General features: G+C 40.1%; 2 protein-coding genes across 3 annotated transcripts in view; both read left to right on the top strand.

The window, feature by feature from the left end:
• The first annotated feature begins 817 nt into the window (after positions 1–817).
• LOC122974715 (toll-like receptor 1) lies at positions 818–3788 on the top strand. Its single transcript, XM_044342600.1, has 2 exons — positions 818–831; positions 949–3788. The coding sequence occupies exons 1-2, from the start codon at positions 818–820 to the stop codon at positions 3410–3412; spliced, it is 2478 nt and encodes an 825-aa protein (XP_044198535.1). The 3' UTR covers positions 3413–3788.
• A 1939-nt stretch (positions 3789–5727) lies between these two features.
• The window catches only part of cnot4b (CCR4-NOT transcription complex, subunit 4b), a 40917-nt gene continuing 25600 nt past the window's right edge, over positions 5728–21044 (top strand). For both annotated transcript variants that reach the window (XM_044343239.1, XM_044343241.1), the window contains exon 1: positions 5728–5947. The gene's annotated coding sequence lies outside the window, so the exon portion shown is untranslated. The remainder of the gene's footprint in view (positions 5948–21044) is intronic.

The following is a 21044-nucleotide window of genomic DNA, read 5'->3' as shown; positions in this document are numbered from 1 at the left end:
GTGATGAACACTCGAGAACACTGTAAGACCTTTAGGTTGAGTAATTATGAGCTATTGTGGATTTTAATCTTGTAAAGTATTATGATCATATACTTATAATACCATATGGTAGTGTAATGCATTAAGAAAGCTTGTTGTGACTCTTACAGTGTATTATACATGTGTCAGAATGTGCCATGTAGGTATGATTTATGGGCTTAATATAAAATGTGATGTATGACCTTATAAATGATGAACTCTCATGAATGTTTTTCTCTTTATTCTGTCTGACAAATAAAAGTGTGAATAAATCAATTCAGGATTGTCATGCATTTCAATTGTATTTGACTTTTTTGTCTTATGCTTCTCTGTGTGAAAACATCTTTCAGTGGTTGTCTTCACTTTATTCAGATCCATACAAATACTGGCATGGAAAGACAACAACAGTGGTTATACCATCTGTTATCTGTTATATTATTTACTCTAGATTTTTTCTAATACAAAGAGTGCCATATTTTCATTTCTTCACTACAACTACTCACAAAATTCACCCCTTTAAATTTATTATACCTGTGTTTAACATTAGCTCTTATCCTCAATTAAAACATCTCCTTTCACAATTTTAACAGATGATTTACGGTTATGAGGAACCAAAGAGAAATGAGGAATGAGGAAACACAGAAATGAGGAATTTACGAGAGAAAAAAGAGGAACAGAGGTTGTTTAGTGGTTGATGTATTGATCTTCAGAACACAGAGGATAAAAATCAGAGCACAGAGCACACAGCTAAGACCTGAGCTCCAGACACTCACTTTTGAAAACTTATGCCTCTGAAGCTATGTTCACTGAAAGGTAAAGTACGATTATCTTTCCATTAATGTTAATTAAAATCATAGCAATAAATGACCATGCACATCTACCAAAGCAGTTAACTTTAACTCATTTATTTAATTTATTTTGGTGTTTCAGCACAATTGCAGCTTTGCTGATGGGGACAATTGCTGTTATCTCCCTACTGACACCTCACTGCATGGCTGTAAAGGAAGATGATGAGGGATTTGAGCTGTGTGTCTCGTCAAGGCATAGAATGAAAGACCTTTCCCATCAAAATCTAACAGATGTTCCTTTAAATCTTCCCAATGACACGGAATATTTGGATGTTTCTCACAACTCCATCCAAAGACTGAATGTAGCTTCATTTTCAAGACTGTCTCGGCTCTGTTTCCTGAAGGCAACTCACTGTGGCCTGCAGGAAATTTCTCCCAGTGTGTTTAATCACACACCAGCACTCAAAGTTCTCAATATATCTTACAATAAGTTGACTATCATCCCTGATATTTCATTGAAAAAACTGAAAATCTTTGATTTGGCTAACAATCTCTACAAGAGCTATCGATTACCAGTGTCATTTCAGAACCTACAAAATCTAGATGTCCTTTCATTAGGAAGTACAGCTGCTCTGTCAGTCAACTATAATGACTTTGATCCCTTGATGAATGTCTCTTTGCAAAATCTGGTTTTGGGAGCAGGAATTCACTGGCAAAAGTATGATTCTGGAGCTCTTGGAAAATTTAAGTCTCTCCAGAAAATGTCCCTTTTCACATCTTTTTGTGGGTCTTTCAGTATGTTTGAGAGCATCCTTGTGGACTTGAATGTGACAGGAACACCAGCACTGAGATTCATCAGCATATTTCCCAATGACTGCAATGTGACGGATGACCCTTTTAAGAAACTGAGAGCAATGCCGTTTATACAGAATCTCACCATAGAGAACACCTGGATAAACAGCTCATTTATGGAGTTGTTTCTGAAGAATTTGTGGCTCTCCTCCGTTCATGACCTCTCATTTGTCAATATGACTTATAATGAAGATACACCAGATGGGTTTCAGTTTCGCACCATTAATCACACAATCAAACTTCGCTCAATTACTTTTGATCATGTGAATCATTATCAATACAGGTACCCCACAATTAACATGAGCTTTGAGGCCATCTCAAATCTCACCTATATAAGGTTCTCTGGGACTGGACTGAACATTTTACCTTGCAAACTCATATCTGCCTTGCCATCATTGGAGACCCTGGATCTGTCAGATAACCTTTTGACAGAATCAGGCTTCTGGTGGTATACATGTTCTTCCGTCTTTCCCAAACTGAGGCGACTGTCTTTGAGCAAGAACCGCTTCTGGAGTCTATCTCGTATCTCAGAGAAAATACATCAGATGAAGATGTTGGAGTCTCTTGACCTCAGCTACAACTCCATCTCCTTGGATGGGGACTGCTTTTGGCCTGCTCAGCTGACTGAGCTCAGCCTGGGGAATAACAACCTGGGCAACAGTGTTTTTAAATACCTGTCTTCAAACTTTGAAAGGATTGACTTGTCAAAGACAGGAATAACAGCCATAATGACAGAGGATCTGTCTCATTTTCCCAGACTGACACACCTTCAACTCAGCTCCAACAGCATTCAGGTTATCCCTGCGCATCTCAACGCCCCGGCTCTACTCAGTCTCTATGTAGACCAGAACGCTATCACATCTCTATCCAGAGAGGTTTTGGAAGGACTTCCCAAGCTTCAGACCCTCAAGGCTGGACGCAATCCATTTGTCTGCTCATGTGACTCGCACTGGTTCCTCACTGCTTTCAATAAGTCTTTGCTCCCTGACTGGCCCTTGGATTATACATGCAGTACCCCACCGTTGTTTGCAGGTGTGTCAATGTCGGATTACAAAACCAGTGAACTGTCATGTGAGATGTGGCTCCAAGCTGCAATTGCTTTGCCTGTGATAATAGTTATATCTGCAGCCATAGGTCTGCTTTTCTATAAATACGACGGAGTGTGGTATACAAAGATGTTATGGGTGTGGATTAGGATGAAGAGGAGAGACAAGAAACGGTCCAACCTGTTGAAGAATGAATCGTTTTCTTATCATGCATTCATCTCCTACAGTCATCAGGACTCCAGCTGGGTGGACAGCCAGCTGGTACCCTCTTTGGAAGGTGCTGGGTTTTCACTCTGTGTTCACGAGCGTGACTTTGTCCCTGGTGACTGGATCATAGACAACATTATCAACTGTGTGGAGGCCAGCTACAAGACGCTGTTTGTCCTCTCCAAACATTTTGTCCAGAGCGAATGGTGCAACTATGAGCTCTTCTTTGCCCAGCACAGAGCCATCAGCGTCCAGCAGGACTCTTTAGTTTTCATCTTATTGGAGCCCATTCCAACTGACTGTCTGCCCAAGAAGTTCTTAAGACTTCGAAGTTTACTGAGGCAACAGACATACCTCGAGTGGCCAAAGGATGAACGGAAGCAGCAGGTTTTCTGGGCAAGTCTTAAATCCATGCTGCATATGGCAGACAAGTCTATAGTTCTGAAGAACGTGGCTTTGGCAATTTCAGATACAGCAGCTCTGATTACTGATCAAGTTTAACAGTTTAAGTAATCCATGCTAAAGCAATGTTATATTCCACAAATGAAGATGACACAGCTGGTTCTGCATGATCTTACTTGATTATCTACAATTTCTGCACATCTTATATTTTGAGGAGTTATAAATACGGGGTTGTCACTTATGATTCTTTTAGAACAATTTAACTTCTGTGAATGATAAAACAGCAAGTTTTGTATCAAGCTAATACATGTTACAAAACATCTGCTCACTGTAAACTGAATCATTCTCTAACAGCTGAAGTTCTCCAGTATAAAACTACAGTTTTTGAACAATATAAATATTCAGATTTCAGCTGTGTCAAATGTTTCAGTAATACAAAGTACATTTTTCTTAGTAGAGAAATATATTATCTGACTTGCTTAATGAACTTGTGTTGGTGCCCTCTGTTTAGAACCTGATTTTAATTAAAGCAAATGTCTCCATCTTCTGTTCATAATAATGCCCTACACCACACATCGGAATGTATGAATTAGAATGAAACTGTGTGGTGTACTTGGGTTTTTGTTGTTGTTGTTGTTGTTGTTTTAAAATATGAAATATATTAAAATTACAATCCATGACAAATTTACCATTTTATCTTGATGATCTACTCTAATTTTCATTTTTAAAATAAACAAATAACCTCAATACACTGTTTCATATCTATGCTCTGCTTCTTACACTGCATTATATCTGCAAGGTTTTTGCGCAGAAACACATTGCAGTCACCACAAACATGAAAACATATGCACAGACACATTCATATTCACTTTCAAAATATTTTTCAGTTTTAATGTGTTAAATTATTTCATTAATCCTCTTGTTTTATCTAAGATGTGTTGCTTTTGCTTCCCTAATTGTGTTGTGCATTTGAATAATTTCTAAGTTGTTTGTGTAATTCAGTATTCTTTGTGTGGATTTAACCAAGATGATTAAAAATTATTTCATGCATTTTCTCTGGATAAGCGATGGGTACTAATTGTGGACCAGGGATTATTTCATATGATTATATGAATTAATTATATAAATATAAATGTATAGAAAATCCTGATTGTATCTGAATTTGCCATATGAATACAGTGTTTCATTGGGTAAACACTAAAATCAAACATTTCAAAATATCAAAATCAAAAATGAAACTCGATTGTCAAGCTTCCTTGCAGATGGCTGCTAATATGATCTGTATGGAGAAGTTTATCCTTGTATATAATATACATATATGTAAATATAATAAATTGCATTGCTGCCAGCTTCATATTAATAATATATATGCTTATGATATATGATACCACTTTTTATAAGGGACTCTTTATAAAGGGTTTGTAAGCCATATCTAATATATCTAGATGTTAATAAATCATTTATAATTACTTTATAGTTGTGTTTATCCCTTTGGCTGGTGGTCCATATAGATGTTGGTAATATATTAATACATGGGTTTCTGACTTTTAAATAAGCCATCAAGTCTGTGGTTATAAATGTTCAGAAGTAATTAATAAAGGAGCATTATAATAACCATTAGGTCTGCAGTTGTAAAGTCCCTCTCCACTCAAAAACCTGTTTTGTTTATTGTAACTTCACTTGGATGTTTGAGCTTCACTGTACAACATGATGTATGTGCAGAGTTTGTTTTCACATTCATCTGCTGAAACTGGAAAGCTTCTCTGTGCTTATTAAAAATCTGATTTGAAGGGGTGGGCCTCCAAGCATGATTTGTGACATCACAACTAGTTTGGAACCCAATTCTGGTCCAGTATTCAAATTACACAAGTGTGATGTGGAAACTTAAAACCTCCAGTGCACAAACACTGATAATGGACTTTACAGTGAAGTAGGAGACATCTCATGTCCACAGTTCAACTTTTAAAATGAAAAATATTTACATATTCATAGATTCTGGATTAGCTATTTAATGAGGGAGAAGGAGTAGATGTGATTTTAAGGATTTAACAAGATAATTGAACTTTAATTGTGGAAAAATCATATCACACACACATTATTATTTAAAGAATAGTGTTTTATATAGGAGGTGAAATGTCTGGAGGTAAAACATGTCTGGAGGTAAAGAATGCTTTATCGGATTATTTAAAATTGTTAATATTGACGTTATTTTATATACATCATCTACTATTCCTCCCTTCATATTATATTGTATTGTACTGTGTAAGCACTGGTCCATTTTGTTTACACAATTAAAAACAATATTCTTTGCAAAACAAAACAAAACACCGGTGTGCAGATGCTTCGCCGGTAGAGACTACAATACCCATCATTCCATGCATGCAACATCAAGACGATTTGCGCCGACTCACTGAGTTGTACAGTTGCCCCTGTTCTCTCCTCCTTTCAATGTAAGATGGTGGTTTGTGGTGTAAGTAGGTAGCCACTAGCCAGCATATAAACTAACTGAAAAGGCCGGCAGTCTCTACAAGACAACTGCTACTGAGTCCAACAGACGGCAGCTTTCTGTAACGGAGTTACTGTCCCAAACAGGCAGACATCCTGGAGAGGGATCCCCAATAACACATAGGCAGGGTGAGTATCCTGACCATCCCAATAAACCAACGCCATAAAATAGCTACCCATTAAACCATCATTTTCATACGTAGACATAAGTGACAAAGTTCAGCCAAAGCCTCATACAGCTGTCTAACCGCTGTCCATCTGTCAGAGGCGCTGCTCTCGGAGGAGAGCCGAGGCAGCTTCACTCACGTTGGGTTGGTGTTACAGTTATGTTCGGCTCTGCCGGCGAAGGGCAGGCCGCGTAAACTCCTCTTCCTGACAGCCTTTTGCAAGGCACATAACTTATAAACAACACACTTGTGTGAGTAGAAGTGCCGGTGTGCTTAGATAACTTTGGCGGGGTTTTTTTTATTACACCGTGAGTGTTGTATTTCATGCCAGAGCAAAGCACAGAAAAAGGCTATCTACCGTAGCCGACGTCATACAAGACAGACAGCAGCATTCCGGGCTGGCAGCCAAGCCGGTTAGCATAGCTGGTTAACTTAGCTGGTTAGCCTAGCTTAGCCCGTCAGCAGCACCGGGGGCACCCCGGTGAAGTGTCACTTCACCCGGCACATGACTAACAACAAAGCTGCTGGTTCTAAACTTCAAACCAGTTGTACTTGTAATTTCACACTGTCTTATAACTGTGTGGCAATTAAGTATGTGCGATACAGTACATATTAGCCAAGGGCTTAAGTCAGTCACTAAACACGGCTTTACTTGCACACTTTGCACTTTTAACTTACCCACAACTTGTTTGAAAAATTCAGTCGGTTTTCAGTCTCAGAGCTACTCAATACGGCGAATCGTTAGTCCTGTCCTGTTCTGTGCATATAGCCTAACTAAGAAAAGAAAGCAGACTGTGACTGGTCGCAATCAGTGATTGTTGGTAATAAATGGCTTCCAGGAAGATTGAAATTGGAATTTGTTAATTGTTGGGTTACTTTGTTCACGATGTTTCATCATACTTTGTAGTTTTAATGGCGCTGATTTTAGAAATTTGGGTTCCTCTCCTTATTTTGTAATTGTCACCTCTGGGACATTCAGCATGTGTTGTCATACAACTGTATCAGTGAGAGAGTCAGGCCCTGTTGTTTTACATGCCACACTTTGCCCTGAGGTGATTAAAACCTGCGTGCTGAGGAGCAGGAGCAGGCTGTAGAGAACTGTTTTGACTTTGACAGAACTGTGTCCACCTTTAAAACCATCTGTCAGAGAGCATCTGTGCCCTGAGGCAAAGCTTCCCTGTCACATGTGAAAACAGTATGTTGTTAGGAGATGTCAGACTACCATCTCCCTTTGAAAGATGAGTTTTGCAGATTGGAGAAGACAGTTTATAAGGGGTTGTGGAATATGCATGGTGGTATTGCTTGTTCAGTGCATCCAACACTGGTCCAGATCAGGATGTCTCTAGATAAGTACCATGTTGGTTTTAAATTAGCTATGGATATTGAGGCAAAATTTTCTATGTGTATTTAAAGCTGTGCTAATAGCCTATATGTTTTATAAACAATGGATCAAATGACAATGTGTAATGTGAAAGGTCTAGGGACGTAGTCTCCTCGTGGATTAGTTGGTTGATATGCTCTTGTCCGATCAAATTCTCATTGGTTGAATAATTGCTGTGTTACTTTCATAAGGAGAAAAGTGCTACATCAACAGCCTTCCAGGATTGATCCATTATTTCCTGCGGCGGGAGGGACAGACTAACAAATTACCTGTAAAAACAAAGGTGTATTCAAAACACCCCTCTTGTTTTCACAACTTTGATCTCACTCAACCTAATGGAGACTGCTAGGTCTAACTGTACTCAACGTTTACTGAACATTTACTGAATCAGTGTTTCTCCTGTATTTATAACAATGTGAACGTCTGCCGGGCCAAAAAAATATTTTTCAATGCCAAAACTAAAGCTAAATATCCATTAATTTGGAAATCAATAGTGTTTTGGAGCCTCTATGCAGTGCTGTTCCGCTGTATTTTTTACAGTCTATGGTTCCGATATGTGAGTCAACCTCTGTGTTGTTACCTGGGAAACTATTGGGAACATTGCCCTGTTAAGGAATACGGCATTGCGTAATATGTGTGTGTAGCGGGTGGGAAAGGGCGAGCGGCAGAAAAGTGATGAGCAGAGCAGAAGAGGTTAGCAGTAAGTTGCCAGTCTGGCAGTAAATGTACAGTACAGACTACAGTGTAACAGTTAATAAATGCTGCAACTTCTCAAGACTAAGAAAAGCCACGTCTGTTATTTACCCAACTGTTGGAAAAGTGAAGGGGGTTAGCTCTAAAGTTAGCAACAATAGGTTAGCCTAACCTAAAGATGCTAAACAGAGAAATAGAGAACGGAGAAATGTGTGGCTGCTGAGTTCACCCCCCCCCCCCCCCTCCCCAGCAGCAGCAGGCAGCTGTTTTCAAAAACACTCTGATAAAGCCAGGATACACTACCTGCCTGGCACCAAACATCAGACAGACACAGTTAAGAGACAGGCTGGTGAACATACTGGAGCATTTAGCAGCTAAAGAGAAAGATCTTTTTCTCAGGAGTTGGTGGAAACCAAAACCAGAGCTAATTCATATATGAAACTGAGCCTAACGTGTCTGTACAGGAGGTGTTTCAGCTGCATTTTTTTGTTGTCCGTCTCGTGCATCAGATGGAACAGCATATTTTTACTTTTCAAGTATTTCCTTCCATTTTACACATGTATAATGATTGTGTGTTTGACTGTGAGCACTGCCAAAAAGCAGGTGACCCACACTCAATACTGGGCCTGAACACATCCTATGTATTGACAGCTCGGTATGGCACCGCCAGTCAATCAGCCTTGCTGCCAATTTTTCTCAGTGGCCCAGCAAAAAAATCCCCTATTGCCAAAAGCATTTTCCCCATAGATCACAATTATAAAAGAGATATCTGATAAAACTGTTGACAGGGCATCTTGAACTTCAAACAAGGACAATTATGACTCTTTCTGTTATGAATTTTTAATCCATTATTGTCTTATATTTCTAAAACTTTCCCAGAGCCTAAAAAAGTAATTTTAAAGTTCATGACAACATCCTAATGTAAAGTCTATGCGCCGAGTGGGAAAGTGTGTGTATGTGTGTGTGTGTGTGTGTGTGTGTGGGGGGGGGGGGTCGGGGGGTCTCATATTAAGTGGGCCATAAACCTGGAAGAACTTTTTTGGCTTGGCTTGGTGCCAGATGAGATATTTTCATCAAGTGAATGGGCACCATCTTTGGGTTTGGTATCCAGTTCCTACAGTACATCCTAATGCAGGACTGAAGCTGCTGCTCTGCTAACATGCTGCTTTTGCTAAGCAGGCTGTGTAGACACTGTAAAGTTGATGGTGTACAGTGTAGGGTATCAAACCTCAATACTTCTTGGCATCTCTGGTACTCAATGAAATGAGAAGACTTGACAGCTACAGAAAGCTGGCTCTGATTGTCAAAATTTGGCCAGTTTTAGACATTTTTTTTATTGAGGCAAAGCTCTTGTACAGCTGATTTTGTTAAGTGAACATCTGAGTAATTTTCACTTTTGTTGAATTTAAAGAAGGGTTTGTAACATATTCATATTTTTTATATTCATATTTCGAAGTTCACTGTCAAAAAATGATTGTTGGGCATGCTAGTGGTCGGGTGATTTAGACAAACCAGTCATCCTCTGCTCTGATTGGTCTGGAGACCTTTGCTGCAAGTCATCCCCCATCTACTGCATTTCCTGTCTGTATCTCTACTGTCACTGTCAAATGTAGGAAAAAAAAAAATCTTTCAAAATCTATAGTTTGGAGCAAACTCCATCAGCTAATAGACTGGGATGTTGCTCCAGAAAAAGCTAGTAAGTGGACACTGAGTTCTGATTGTACTGTTGTTTTGGAGTTTGGTATTCTATCACCACTAGTATCGAAACATTTCAAACAATACCACATTTTTTATCAGTGTTTGTGATGTTCTCATACAGTTTTATTAATGTGGTGGTCATCTTAAAACAAGGAAGTAACTAGTCATGTGCTAACAGAAGACTACAGTTTGCTTGTTTACTGTACAGGTTAGAAGCTACGTGTGTTGCCAGTGGCTAGCTTGTGTTTGTGTATGTTTTTCCCTCCTGTTCCCCTCAACCTAATCACACCTCTGTGTCTGGTAAGGCCCTCCTCTATGGAACTAGGGCCGTCATATTTCTTTATGAGCATACAGACAATGCATGTTAGTTAACCATTAATGGGAGAAAGCCATAACTTCATGATGGGCCGTGTCTGTGTGAGCTTTTCTACTTCCTTGTATGTGTGGTGTTTGTCCTCGTGTTGCATTTTTGTTTCTGGTGATCAGTGAGGGATTTCAGCTGATTCTCTGCCAACAGAACCTGGATGGGGAGGCTATGTTAATGTTTTCTGAGGTAACTGACACAGTGTAAATAGACACATCTCAGGCTCTGCCCTATTTCCTGAAAGAAGGCTCTGCGTCTTGTGAATCACCGCAATGCCGAGGTTAATGTTTTCTCTCTGAACATATAGGCCCTGACTTTGTGCAGCAGTGGGCTAGGTGGGATCATTCGGCTGTGATTCTGTCCTACCTGGAGCTCTGCAGTCACAATCATATTGGGCTCTTTTATATTTTAGATTTTCTCTTTATTTTCTCTGTGCCATCAGTTCAGATTTGAGTGGGTATGTCTGTAGTGGCGCTTCACAGTTGCCATGGTCTCGGAGCATATGGGTCAAACTGGTTTTGAACTGCCCGTAGAAGTATTTACTCCATTTTACGCGTAACTACAGTCATTGTGTATCGGGCTCTGAGCGCTTCCAAAACGTGGGTGACCTACACTCAATAGTGTACCTCAACGCCTCCTGTGTAGTCACTCGCCACTGCTGCTGATCTGCTAAACGTGCTGCTAATGCTACACTCTCTGTCTAGACACAGGGTAAGAGTGTTCACTCTTGATTAAAAGCTCTGTTTTCACCGTCTGACTCGTGCCACGCCTCGTCTCTGGTCTCTCCCTGACATGCTGGGGTCAGTCGGCCCCGAGTGGAGCAGCTCACTGATTGCTGGTTTATTCAAAGTTTATTAATATTGAATGTGTGTTCAAATTGCACCAAATTCGACACTGCGCTCCCTTTGTTCCCCAGCCATACACCTGCCGAATATGGAGTCAATCGGATGAACGGTTCAAAAAATAGGCGAAGGACATACAGACATACAGAAAACCATAGAGACAGAGATTACTTCCTGTAGAAGATAGATGTGGAAACTCAAATGTTGATTAATGTACACTGTCCCTGGTAAATATATAAATAAACAATCTGTTTCCTCAATCCAGGACCACGCAGGAAAGCAGAGTAAATGAGGAACTGTTAGTGTTCCCTATTAAAACAAGTATTTCTGATCAGAATTAATCCTGATGTAACTGTTAATTAGCACAGTAAAGCACTATTTTCAGTCTCTTGCTCCAGTACTGTGTGCCAAACCATTCACCTTATTCCACTGAATTACAAGATGAAACATAACCGGCAGATAAGACACATGGTCTGCAGCCTTTTACTTTTAAAAACTTCAATAAAAAGGCTCTCTGCTGCAGCGTTAGCTCTGAGGAAAGCCATCATTGTTTGAGGTGAGATAGATGACGAGTTCATTTCTTCAGCTCAGAGTTGGTTTGTTTAATACTGCAGTGCGTGTTGGTCAGCCGGTTTCATTTGTTTCTGTTGGAGTTCACTGCTCCGCTCCTCTAACGTTAGTCTCTGAGTGATGGCATGGAAACTATTCACAATGTTCTTCACTTTCGTCTTGCAAAGGTAATTATTTAGTCATTAAATCAAAAAATGCTTGAAGCCCCTGCCTTTTTTTTGAAGATGAATTACAAGATAACTCTAGTGTGTGTACACTGTCCGGGTGCTGCACCGCCCTCGCAGTTGAGTTCTGATTTGAAACATTAACTGAGCTGTAATTACTACTCAGGTAGGGGAAGAAAAATCACACACATATGAACTGTAGGCAGGATTCAAATCACTGAGCAGTACATGTTAATATACTGTGTTGAGATAACTTGACTTCCCCTAGAGAACAAATAATGGGGCTTAAGTCAGAGATAAGGGTCTACTTTGGTTAACAACTATTAGCCCAGCTTCCTTTTTTAATGATGTGAATTGAAACACAATTTATGGACTTTATTGTTAATGTCTTATTTAGTAAGGCTGTCCCCAACACCATTTTTTTGGGCTCCAGATCTCTTCAGTAGTAACAAACAGCAAATATTCAAAGTTTTGGTCTGGCGGGGTGCTGAACATGACTCGGGAAGGACTCAGCCACACATTTCTCCATTCTAGGCTGAGATGGATTGCATAGCGCTGCAACATGTGTCTTTCAGTTTAATTAAAGGCATCCATTTTTAAGGATTCTGTTATTCTACAGTATTGTTGTTCGTGTTGTTATTTGTCAATAAAAACACATTTTCCAAAAGGTTTGGCGTGTTTCATGCATGTTTGTAATCTCAAGGGCTTGGTTGAACTCCTCTCTCCTCCACTTTTTGTGACATAATAACAGCTTGTGATCATTTTTCTTATAATGGATAAATTGCAGACCTACGTAAATGTTGATGATAAAAGGCTCTCAATGCCTGACAAAACGCTGTGAAACAGAAGCACAGAACAAACAACCAACAAATGTAAGATTTGAGATTTATATTTATAAGATTTATATTTATTTATAATTTTTTTATTGTCATTTCTCAGTACTCTCATATATTGAAATGAAATTTGTCCTCTGCATTTCACCCATCTTATACACCAGGAGCAGTGGGCAGCCACAGTGCAGTGCCCGAAGACCAACTCCGGTCCCAAAGTCCATTAACTATTGGCCTATAAGTCTATAACATTTTACAACCTGAACCTAACGAGTCAAACAAAACCTTTCCACTACATGGTACTGGCTCAACTCGTTTTTACTGGTTTTCCATTAGGCAAAAGTTGTGGATAGTACCTGGTACCTGGGTATCTGGTACCTACTTTTTTGGTATGACTTCCGTCAAGGTTCCAAACAAACTGAGGTGACATAAAAACACTGAAAACCTTTCTACCATTGCACTCTCTCCTCACCCTGTCTCTCATGATTGCTCGTGCTCCTCAACTAAAAAATTACAACCATGTTTGAAAAATAAGTCGGGAAGCCGACAACAAAGCCTTTACTTTTAACATGATCTAAGAAGAGAAATGTTCTCCCCTTACATGAGTACTTTGTTTTAGGAATGAAGTGGTGCGGTAGTTGAAACGGCTGCGCTATGTGTGTTTGACCAGTCAGCGACAGTCATCACTGCTAACCCCTCCCTACACCGAGGGGGTATTATCTGTAATGGAAAATGAAATCTGGAAAAGTACCTAGTACCAAAAGTGAGTAGAGTTGAGTAGAGTAGAATTGAGTTGAGCTGGTACCATATAATGGTAAAAAATACAACAAATAGATTTCTGTTGTAACAACAATACTTTTAACTAGAAATATATTTCCTGTGGAAAATCCATGTGAATGCTGACAGCTGAAATAAATTGCAAAGCATTGATGAAAATGCAGACATCTGAAATGAATTTTGCTTGAAAAAGCTGAAATCTGAAATGCATTGCACTGCACTGCACTGCTGAAAAACCTGGAAGCTGAACTGTAAAACTGACAGTAATGGAAGCTGAGCTGCATTACCCAAAAAAAGCTAAGACTTCAAGTACAGTGCTAGAAAAGCTGGAAGCTACATTTTTAATACTGAAAAACCTGGAAATTAAAATAAATTGCCTGAAATGAAGAAATGCTTTGTATTAATATCACAGATTAACTGAATTGCTAAACAATAAAAGATAGATATAAAAGGTAGATTTTCAGTTGAATACAAGCATACGTATCCTTAAAGAGCAAGTTTAATATTGAATGGTTTCTGTAGCTTAAAGTGTGCAGAAGTAGTGGTCGACCAAAAAACATACAGAAGAAGAAAAAATTGCAAAGCATTGATGAAAATGCAGAAATCTGAAATGAATTACTTATTTTGGAATTCCAGCCTTGTCCATGCCCCCCTGGTAAGCTCTTATTACCATATGGAGGCTTTTATTTTGAAAAAGGAGCCTCATCCTGAGCTTCCTGTTAAGATATTGTTCCCTTTTATGATAAAGTTACGGTATGGGGCTTTGATTTTAAAAAACTAGGTCCATTCCTGTTTTCCTGTCAACAAACATTGACAATTGGGGGCTTTTATTTTGAAAAGTCTGGCTCATCCAGACTTTCCTATTGGCTTTTATTTTGAAAATAAGAAGTGACACTGTGTGTGTGTGTGTGTGTGTGTGTGTGTGTGTGTGTGTGTGTTTGTGAAGAGTGTGAAGTGTATGTTCTTTAGAACTATAAGAAATTAGACAGAAGGTAGTATTTGGGTGAAATTAAGTGTTAAAACTAGAAGTAGTTAGACAGAAGGTAGTATTTGGGTGAAATTAAGTGTTAAAACTAGAAGTAGTTAGACAGAAGGTAGTATTTGGGTGGAATTAAGTGTATAAACTAGAAGTAGTTAGACAGAGGGTAGTATTTGGGTGGAATAAACCTTTAAAACAGGTGACAGTGCACCCTTGTGGCAGGGGTGAGACAAGCAACCACATTCATATTCAAGGCCCCTAAGCCAAAATTAGTAACCGAACAACTTGTAACTCAAAAACTAAGTCACATCGAAAAAAAACAATCAGTTTGAGTAACCTCAGACTTCACTGGTTATACTGATCCATGTGTCTGTAAGATTTAAAATAGAGCTGTGATAATTTATATATAACCATCATCTCCATTTTTGACAAGGAGATTCAGAGCTCAGATATTGGAGAATCAGACATTGGAGTCATTGAGACTGTTAGACACCACTCTTTGCCCTTTTGGGTGATTTATTCAAAAACAGTGAGTCCTATTTTAATGGAAGTGACTAGGGCTGTAGTCTCCTGGTCGACTGGTCAATTAGTTGGTCAATATGCTCTCATATGACCAAAGTTTCATTGGTCGAATAATTGCCATGTTACTTTCATAAGGAGAAAAGTGCTACATCAGTAGCCTTCCAGGATTAATCCATTATTTCCTGTGGCGGGAGGGACAGACTAACAAATTACCTGTGAAAACAAAGGTGTATTCACGACACCCTTGTTATTTTCAGAACTTTGAAATTGCTCAACCTAATAGAGACTGCTAGGTCTAACTGTACTCAACGTCAACTGAGCATTTACTAAACATACTGAATGTTAACTGAATCAGTGTTTCTACTATAATTATAACAAGAACCCCTGCTAGGCCAAAAAAATTAATGCCAAAACTAAAGCCAAATATGCATTCATTTGGAAATCAATAGCCTTTGGGAGCTTCTGTGAAGCGCTATTCCGAAACGTCAACCTCTGTGTCGTTGCCAGAGAAACTCTTGGTAGCGTAGTGGCAATGCGTAATATGTGTGCGTAATATATATACTAACATTGATTAGTTTTAAAGAGAAAGTGTGTTGAGTGTCTCTGTACAGCTAGTTAACATTAGCATAAATGGTTTTATCACTTTGCTTTGTGATGGTTGTTTTGTGTAGTATATTGTCTGTTAATTCTAGCTGAGTTAACAGCTCAAAACGTAGCAAGTGGACGGCTGACAACAGCATCTTGTGAGGCTCGGCTAACCTTACGTAATGTTAGCTGTGGACTCCTATGTTTTTATGTTCAGTGTTATATTCACACAGAGACTGCTTTGCTACATTAGCAGCTGTTTACCAGCCGCTGAATCACTGCTGTTTTGATGTCAAACAATAGACAATATTGTGATCTTTGATATTTTAATACAGCTTCGTCTTGTCTTACCTGCAGGTTACGTGTTTTGGTCCAACCTCCTATTACTGATGTAGCCTCTGTTGATGCTGCTGCTGCCTCTGCCATTGTTGTTTATGTTGAGAAGCTACAGCCAGATGTTCTGTCAGCCCCGCTTCTGCTAGGCATTGAAATTTACTACCAAATGACAAGAATTTTTACATACTCGATAGTATCGAAGCAATTCGGTTGGTGCCATAAAAGTATTGAAGTTTGGTACCCAGCCCTAGCTGTTAGCCTACCTACACTCTCTTCATGTTGTGTGCGAGGAAGATGAGTTTGTCCACATTTTCAGGTAAAAGGGAACTTCTGGTCTTGTTCACTTCGTAGCCAGCCTTTAAAGAAAATGCACTCTGACAGGGTCGAAGTGGCCAGAACACAAAGGCAGTGTTTGGCTGCAAATGCCAGCTTAGGGTAGCGGTCGCTGTTTTGCTTCCACTATGCAAGTGGGCCAGGCTGGACTTTAGTTGTGTCTCAAATATTGCTCCATCTCTTTTTTTGCGCTGTTTCCATTGTGTGCTTCCGCTTCATCGTCGGACTCAGACTGCATCAGCATTGAAATCTCTCAGGGTCTTCTTCATTTCTGTGATGGCAGGGCTGTCGTTCTCCTCCAGTGACAGTTGTGTTTCTTCACGTTGAAGAGCGTTGGCACTGTTACAGACAACCACAAGTTCTCCTCCTGTGATAGCAGTTCTGTGAGTGTGATTAGGGGCCCCAGCACTTCTGCTATCTCCTGTGCCAGTTTCCACAGTCAGCACGGTCTGCTCTCAGGTCCAGGGTGCGATCTCCTTTCTTTGTGATACTGGAATATGACAAAACAGCTGTCACTGGCCATTGTTGCTCCACCAGTTGGTCTAGCAGTTCACATGTAGACTTCCAACAAATGGTGACGTCTTGTATGAGTTTGCACTCTACAACATTCTGCTGCTTTCCTTTCTCTGTCAAGGCAGCTTTAGCCTTTGCACTTTTTTTGTCCCACGAGATTCCTGGCAGCCAAAACCGTGCGACATCTGTCCTGTTTTAGAGCTGTATTTATGTACAGCTGTGGCATGTGACCTGAGCAGTAGACCCCTTGAACATTGCCACATTTCTCCGGTTCTTTCTTCAGTGTCTCCGTGCTCAGCTTCATATTGCTGGTGTTGTCATGAACAACGGCCACTCACCTTGTAATTTGGAATGGTGAAGGTGTCCGCTACTTCTCCAAGTTGTTGTGCAATGTTTACTCCCATATGGTTCACCCCCATTACTTTGGTTTCTAATACGAAGGCACAGAGTTCCCACTCCTGAGTTATAAAGTGACAGGTGACAGCCATGTATGCCTCAATACTCAACGAGGTCCAAATGTCTGTTGTGAAACTGAAGGCAGTTAAGTTTTAAATAAGAGTTAAAATTTGGTCTTGCAGATCTCTGCACCTATGGACAAATTATTATTAGACTGGTCTGCTCTATGTTTTTATGCCAATAATTGCCTTAGCCTCAGATGTTCCCACAGATCAGTTGCAACTATTTTGCAAGTAAAGTGAGTGCATGTTTTTATCATGTGTAACGTTACTGTTTAAATGGTGGGTAAAAGCAGTTTCATCATGGTGACCGGACAACAGACATTAGCTAAGCTAAGTTTGCTAGCTAGTATGGCCTCGGTTCTTTAGACTACTACTTTATAGCATTCAGGTGATTTTTCATGCTTGTTGTGCCACCATGGTAGGCCAGTGTCAAATTGCGTATTTGGCACACTGCCTTTGTCATGTCATGGTTCAATTGAAAGTGTTCCCACACAGCTGAGGTCTTCAGCATTTTGTCTTCCCTTTGACAGCCAAGGTGAACTGAGGTGTGAATAAGAGGATGTCAGGTGATCAAGTTGAGATGGTATATATTTCCACATTTTAACAGTGCAATTATAAAGTATAAATATAGTACAAGGATGTGCTGACAAAATGTGTTTTGCAGTTTGCCTTTATTGATAACCTGCATTTAGCAAAAAAACAAAAAAATCCAAATCCCAAAATTGAAAACCGAATAGCTACCCAACGAATGAATGTCTGAATAGTTGAATATTGGGGTCCAGCTCTATTATTTAGTTTGGCAAATTGTATTTTACATCTTCTAGACATTTGTTTTGCTTCTGGACAGAACTTTCTGATACTTTATTGCTTGAATAAATGTTAAATATTTGATTGTTATTAAAGGAATGGATAGCCACAGCCTGATGTGAAATTATAATTCCTGCCTTTGTCTCTCTGCTATCACAGCTGCTCTTCCTTTGATGTTTGTCTTGACTAAGGTGACTGTATTCATCAAATCTGATTGATACCCAACATAGAATTGATAACTTTTGATTGTCTGTGCTTCCACACATGATTGGGGTTGTTTTAATTGTTGGGCAGTCCTGTGGTGTTCCAGACAGTCAGATAGTGGTGGCTGTCTTGTAAGGTGACATGATTTCAGCAGGTAATGGTGTTGGGATGATGATGCGTGCTTAGCTAAAGGTTTCTGGATTAACAGATGGATGCGAAAGATGTGGAGGAAACAGGAGTGATGGCTCACCATAGAGTCCATTAGGGAGAGTGATTGGACATGCATGGAGAGCTGATAATCATATGTTCCATCATTATTTCTTATGGTGTTAGCAGAGCCAGTACACATGTACAATGTAAGGCAATCCAATGTTGATTCCTGTGTAAATTAAAAGAATGATAATATTAATCACACAAAAGTAATTAATCAGTGTTACGGTCATTTTATATTTCAACTCCACCTCATCACATCACCATCAGATGGCTGTAGAAAAACATGAGTACGCTGGTCTGAAGGATGCATGAAGTGCACACAGTCTCACACACATTCTGCTTGTAGAAATACCAGTTTATGTGCAGGGAAATGGTGTATGTGTGGTTTTTGTGCATACGCATCATTTATGCACCTTGACCCAGGTGTTATTGGAGTCACTGTACACAGGGAAAACTATGACGGAAGCTGCCCAGTCATGGTCAGAGGCCATGTGAAATAAAGTTAAGATCAATCAATCATTGTGGTGAAACTGCGTATGTAGATTTTTATCAGCACTGCAGTGGAGCGTAGGTGATCACAGAGCACAGGAGGGGACACCTGTCTGTCCCACTGCTAACCTCTCGGTGGGTACCATACGCAGTTTTGATGTTAAATATCTAAAAAGAGAACAACGAAGAAGAGATTTAGCTGCTTTCCTTTCCATTTAGGCATTTCACTGTGGATGGAAATGATGTGGAAATGCTACAGTGGACACGCGTCCTTTTCACAAATAGTGACAATAAGGCAATAACATGTACACACAATTTCTATGGAGTGGAAAGTGGATCTAGTGGTTTAGGGATATGTGAGCCAAGCAGTTATAATGCCGGCCTCACTAAAAACACTGTTAGTAATTTAATACAGAATCAGACTCACTTCATGTAGCAGCAGCAGCCAGCCTGCAGAGCGGCTCCCCCTGTGCTGAGCTGCTGGAGGAATCACTGATGACCATACATGTCCAGCAGGGAGGATAAGGGGAGGCTGCAGGAGCACCGCTGCTTCCCATCTGCACTTCCCCTTAAAAGAGAGAAGCCCCAACTGTCTCCACCCCTCCACAGCCAGGACAGGCCGGGTATTTTTAGCTTGTCAAGCACTTGCTCTCCTAGCCCTGCTGCCTGGGATAGACCCACATGGAAATCCTGTGTACTTCCTCAAGTGGGCAGCGTTACAAGCAGCAGCGTAGGTTTCACCAAGCCAGCGTTTCACATCAGTAAAGTTAAAAGTTGTTTTAACCCACTGACAAGATGCAGCATCTGCCACATCAGCATAGGTGTCTGATGGGGGAGTTACCACTCACTAGCATCTCCAATAAATATTCTCTATTGAAGCGGTTCATCATATTAAGATTGGCCTCAGTTTTTTGGCATGATTGGTTCCTCGGATTCAAATCGTCTAAGGTGTCAGACCAGGAGGTCGCAGGTGGAAGCCAATCAGCTGATGGCACCTGGAGAGTCAGGGCAGTTGCCGGGTGCATAACATTTACAGATAAATGTGTAACAGAGAATAAATGCTTCATTCAGAGAGGGGAGGCTAGTTGGTCGGCTGTCAGTGCTGTTTGAATCAGCCAGTAGCTTTAAACTCAAGTCCATAAACACAACTACAGCAGATAGATAGATTCCTTTTTTAATGAGAGTCTTCAAGAATCTACAAGTCCAGTTGCTCTTGACTCAAGGCTTTTGGATATGGATAGTTGTAGTATTTGATTGCTCTGGGACATATGGGATTTTAGAGGTTGCAGCCTCCTTGATTGATGTGTATATTGGTTGTACTGGTGTCCTGTTTAGAGTCGATAAGATAATCTGCTTGTTGCTGGTTTGACAGAAGTCTGTTGGAAAGTCTAGCTAGACTTTATTTCATACTGTAGGTTCAGAAAAAACTAAGTAATCAAACATTAAAACACAATATTTAACATAACACATATCACACAGAAAAATGTCAGCCTTTTCCATATCCAAAATACGAAAACAGATTCCCTGCACCAGAGTTCACACATGTAGTAAGCTTTAAAAAAAATGAAAGTCTCAAAAACTTGCAAAAATCCTAAATTCACACAAAAAAACCCTGCTAACAAAAGTGAAGACACAATGTGTCTACACTGAAAACGTCTCAGCCGCGTGTTTCAGTGGTCTGTGTCACACGTGTGTGATGGAACAGTATGTTTCTATGGTAATCAATACAGCTGTCTACACAGCTGGCACACTGGCTCGGGTGTAATTGTGACCCGAAGCGGATTTTAGGCTTCGAGTCTATTTTCCTCCATTATGTGTGTTACGCAGTCATTGTTTATTAGGCTCTGAACGCTTCCGAAACGCGGGTGACCTATGCGCAACACTGTACCTGAACGCCTCATATGTAGACACACAGACAGAGCACTTGCTGCTGCTGCTTTCTGTGTGGACATAGTGCTATAACAAGCACAATATGTCAGAATGGTTGTGTGTTGCAGTATTGTTCATCGTCTGTCCATTAGATGAATGCATTACAGTAAATCATGAGTTGTGGAATCATCCTGTTTCTTCCTAATGGACCAGCAGTGTCTGTCTGCAGATGTTTTTTACAACAGTTTAATTGGCCACTTAGACTGATCCAAACAAAGTTTCACATCTCTGCAGCTCTCTGTGACACAGCTACATAATGACAGCTTCATTAGCTCTCTCTCACTGAAGCCACAGTTCATTGGCTGGAAAGCAGAACTGTCAGCAGCTGGACGAGTCATTGTTTAACCTCAGCAGAGTGAACTATTTTTAGAC

This window comes from Thunnus albacares, chromosome 23, assembly GCF_914725855.1.
Source record: "Thunnus albacares chromosome 23, fThuAlb1.1, whole genome shotgun sequence".
In the NCBI taxonomy this organism is placed as follows: Eukaryota; Metazoa; Chordata; class Actinopteri; order Scombriformes; family Scombridae; genus Thunnus; species Thunnus albacares.
This window is presented reverse-complemented; position numbering and strand designations above follow the sequence as displayed.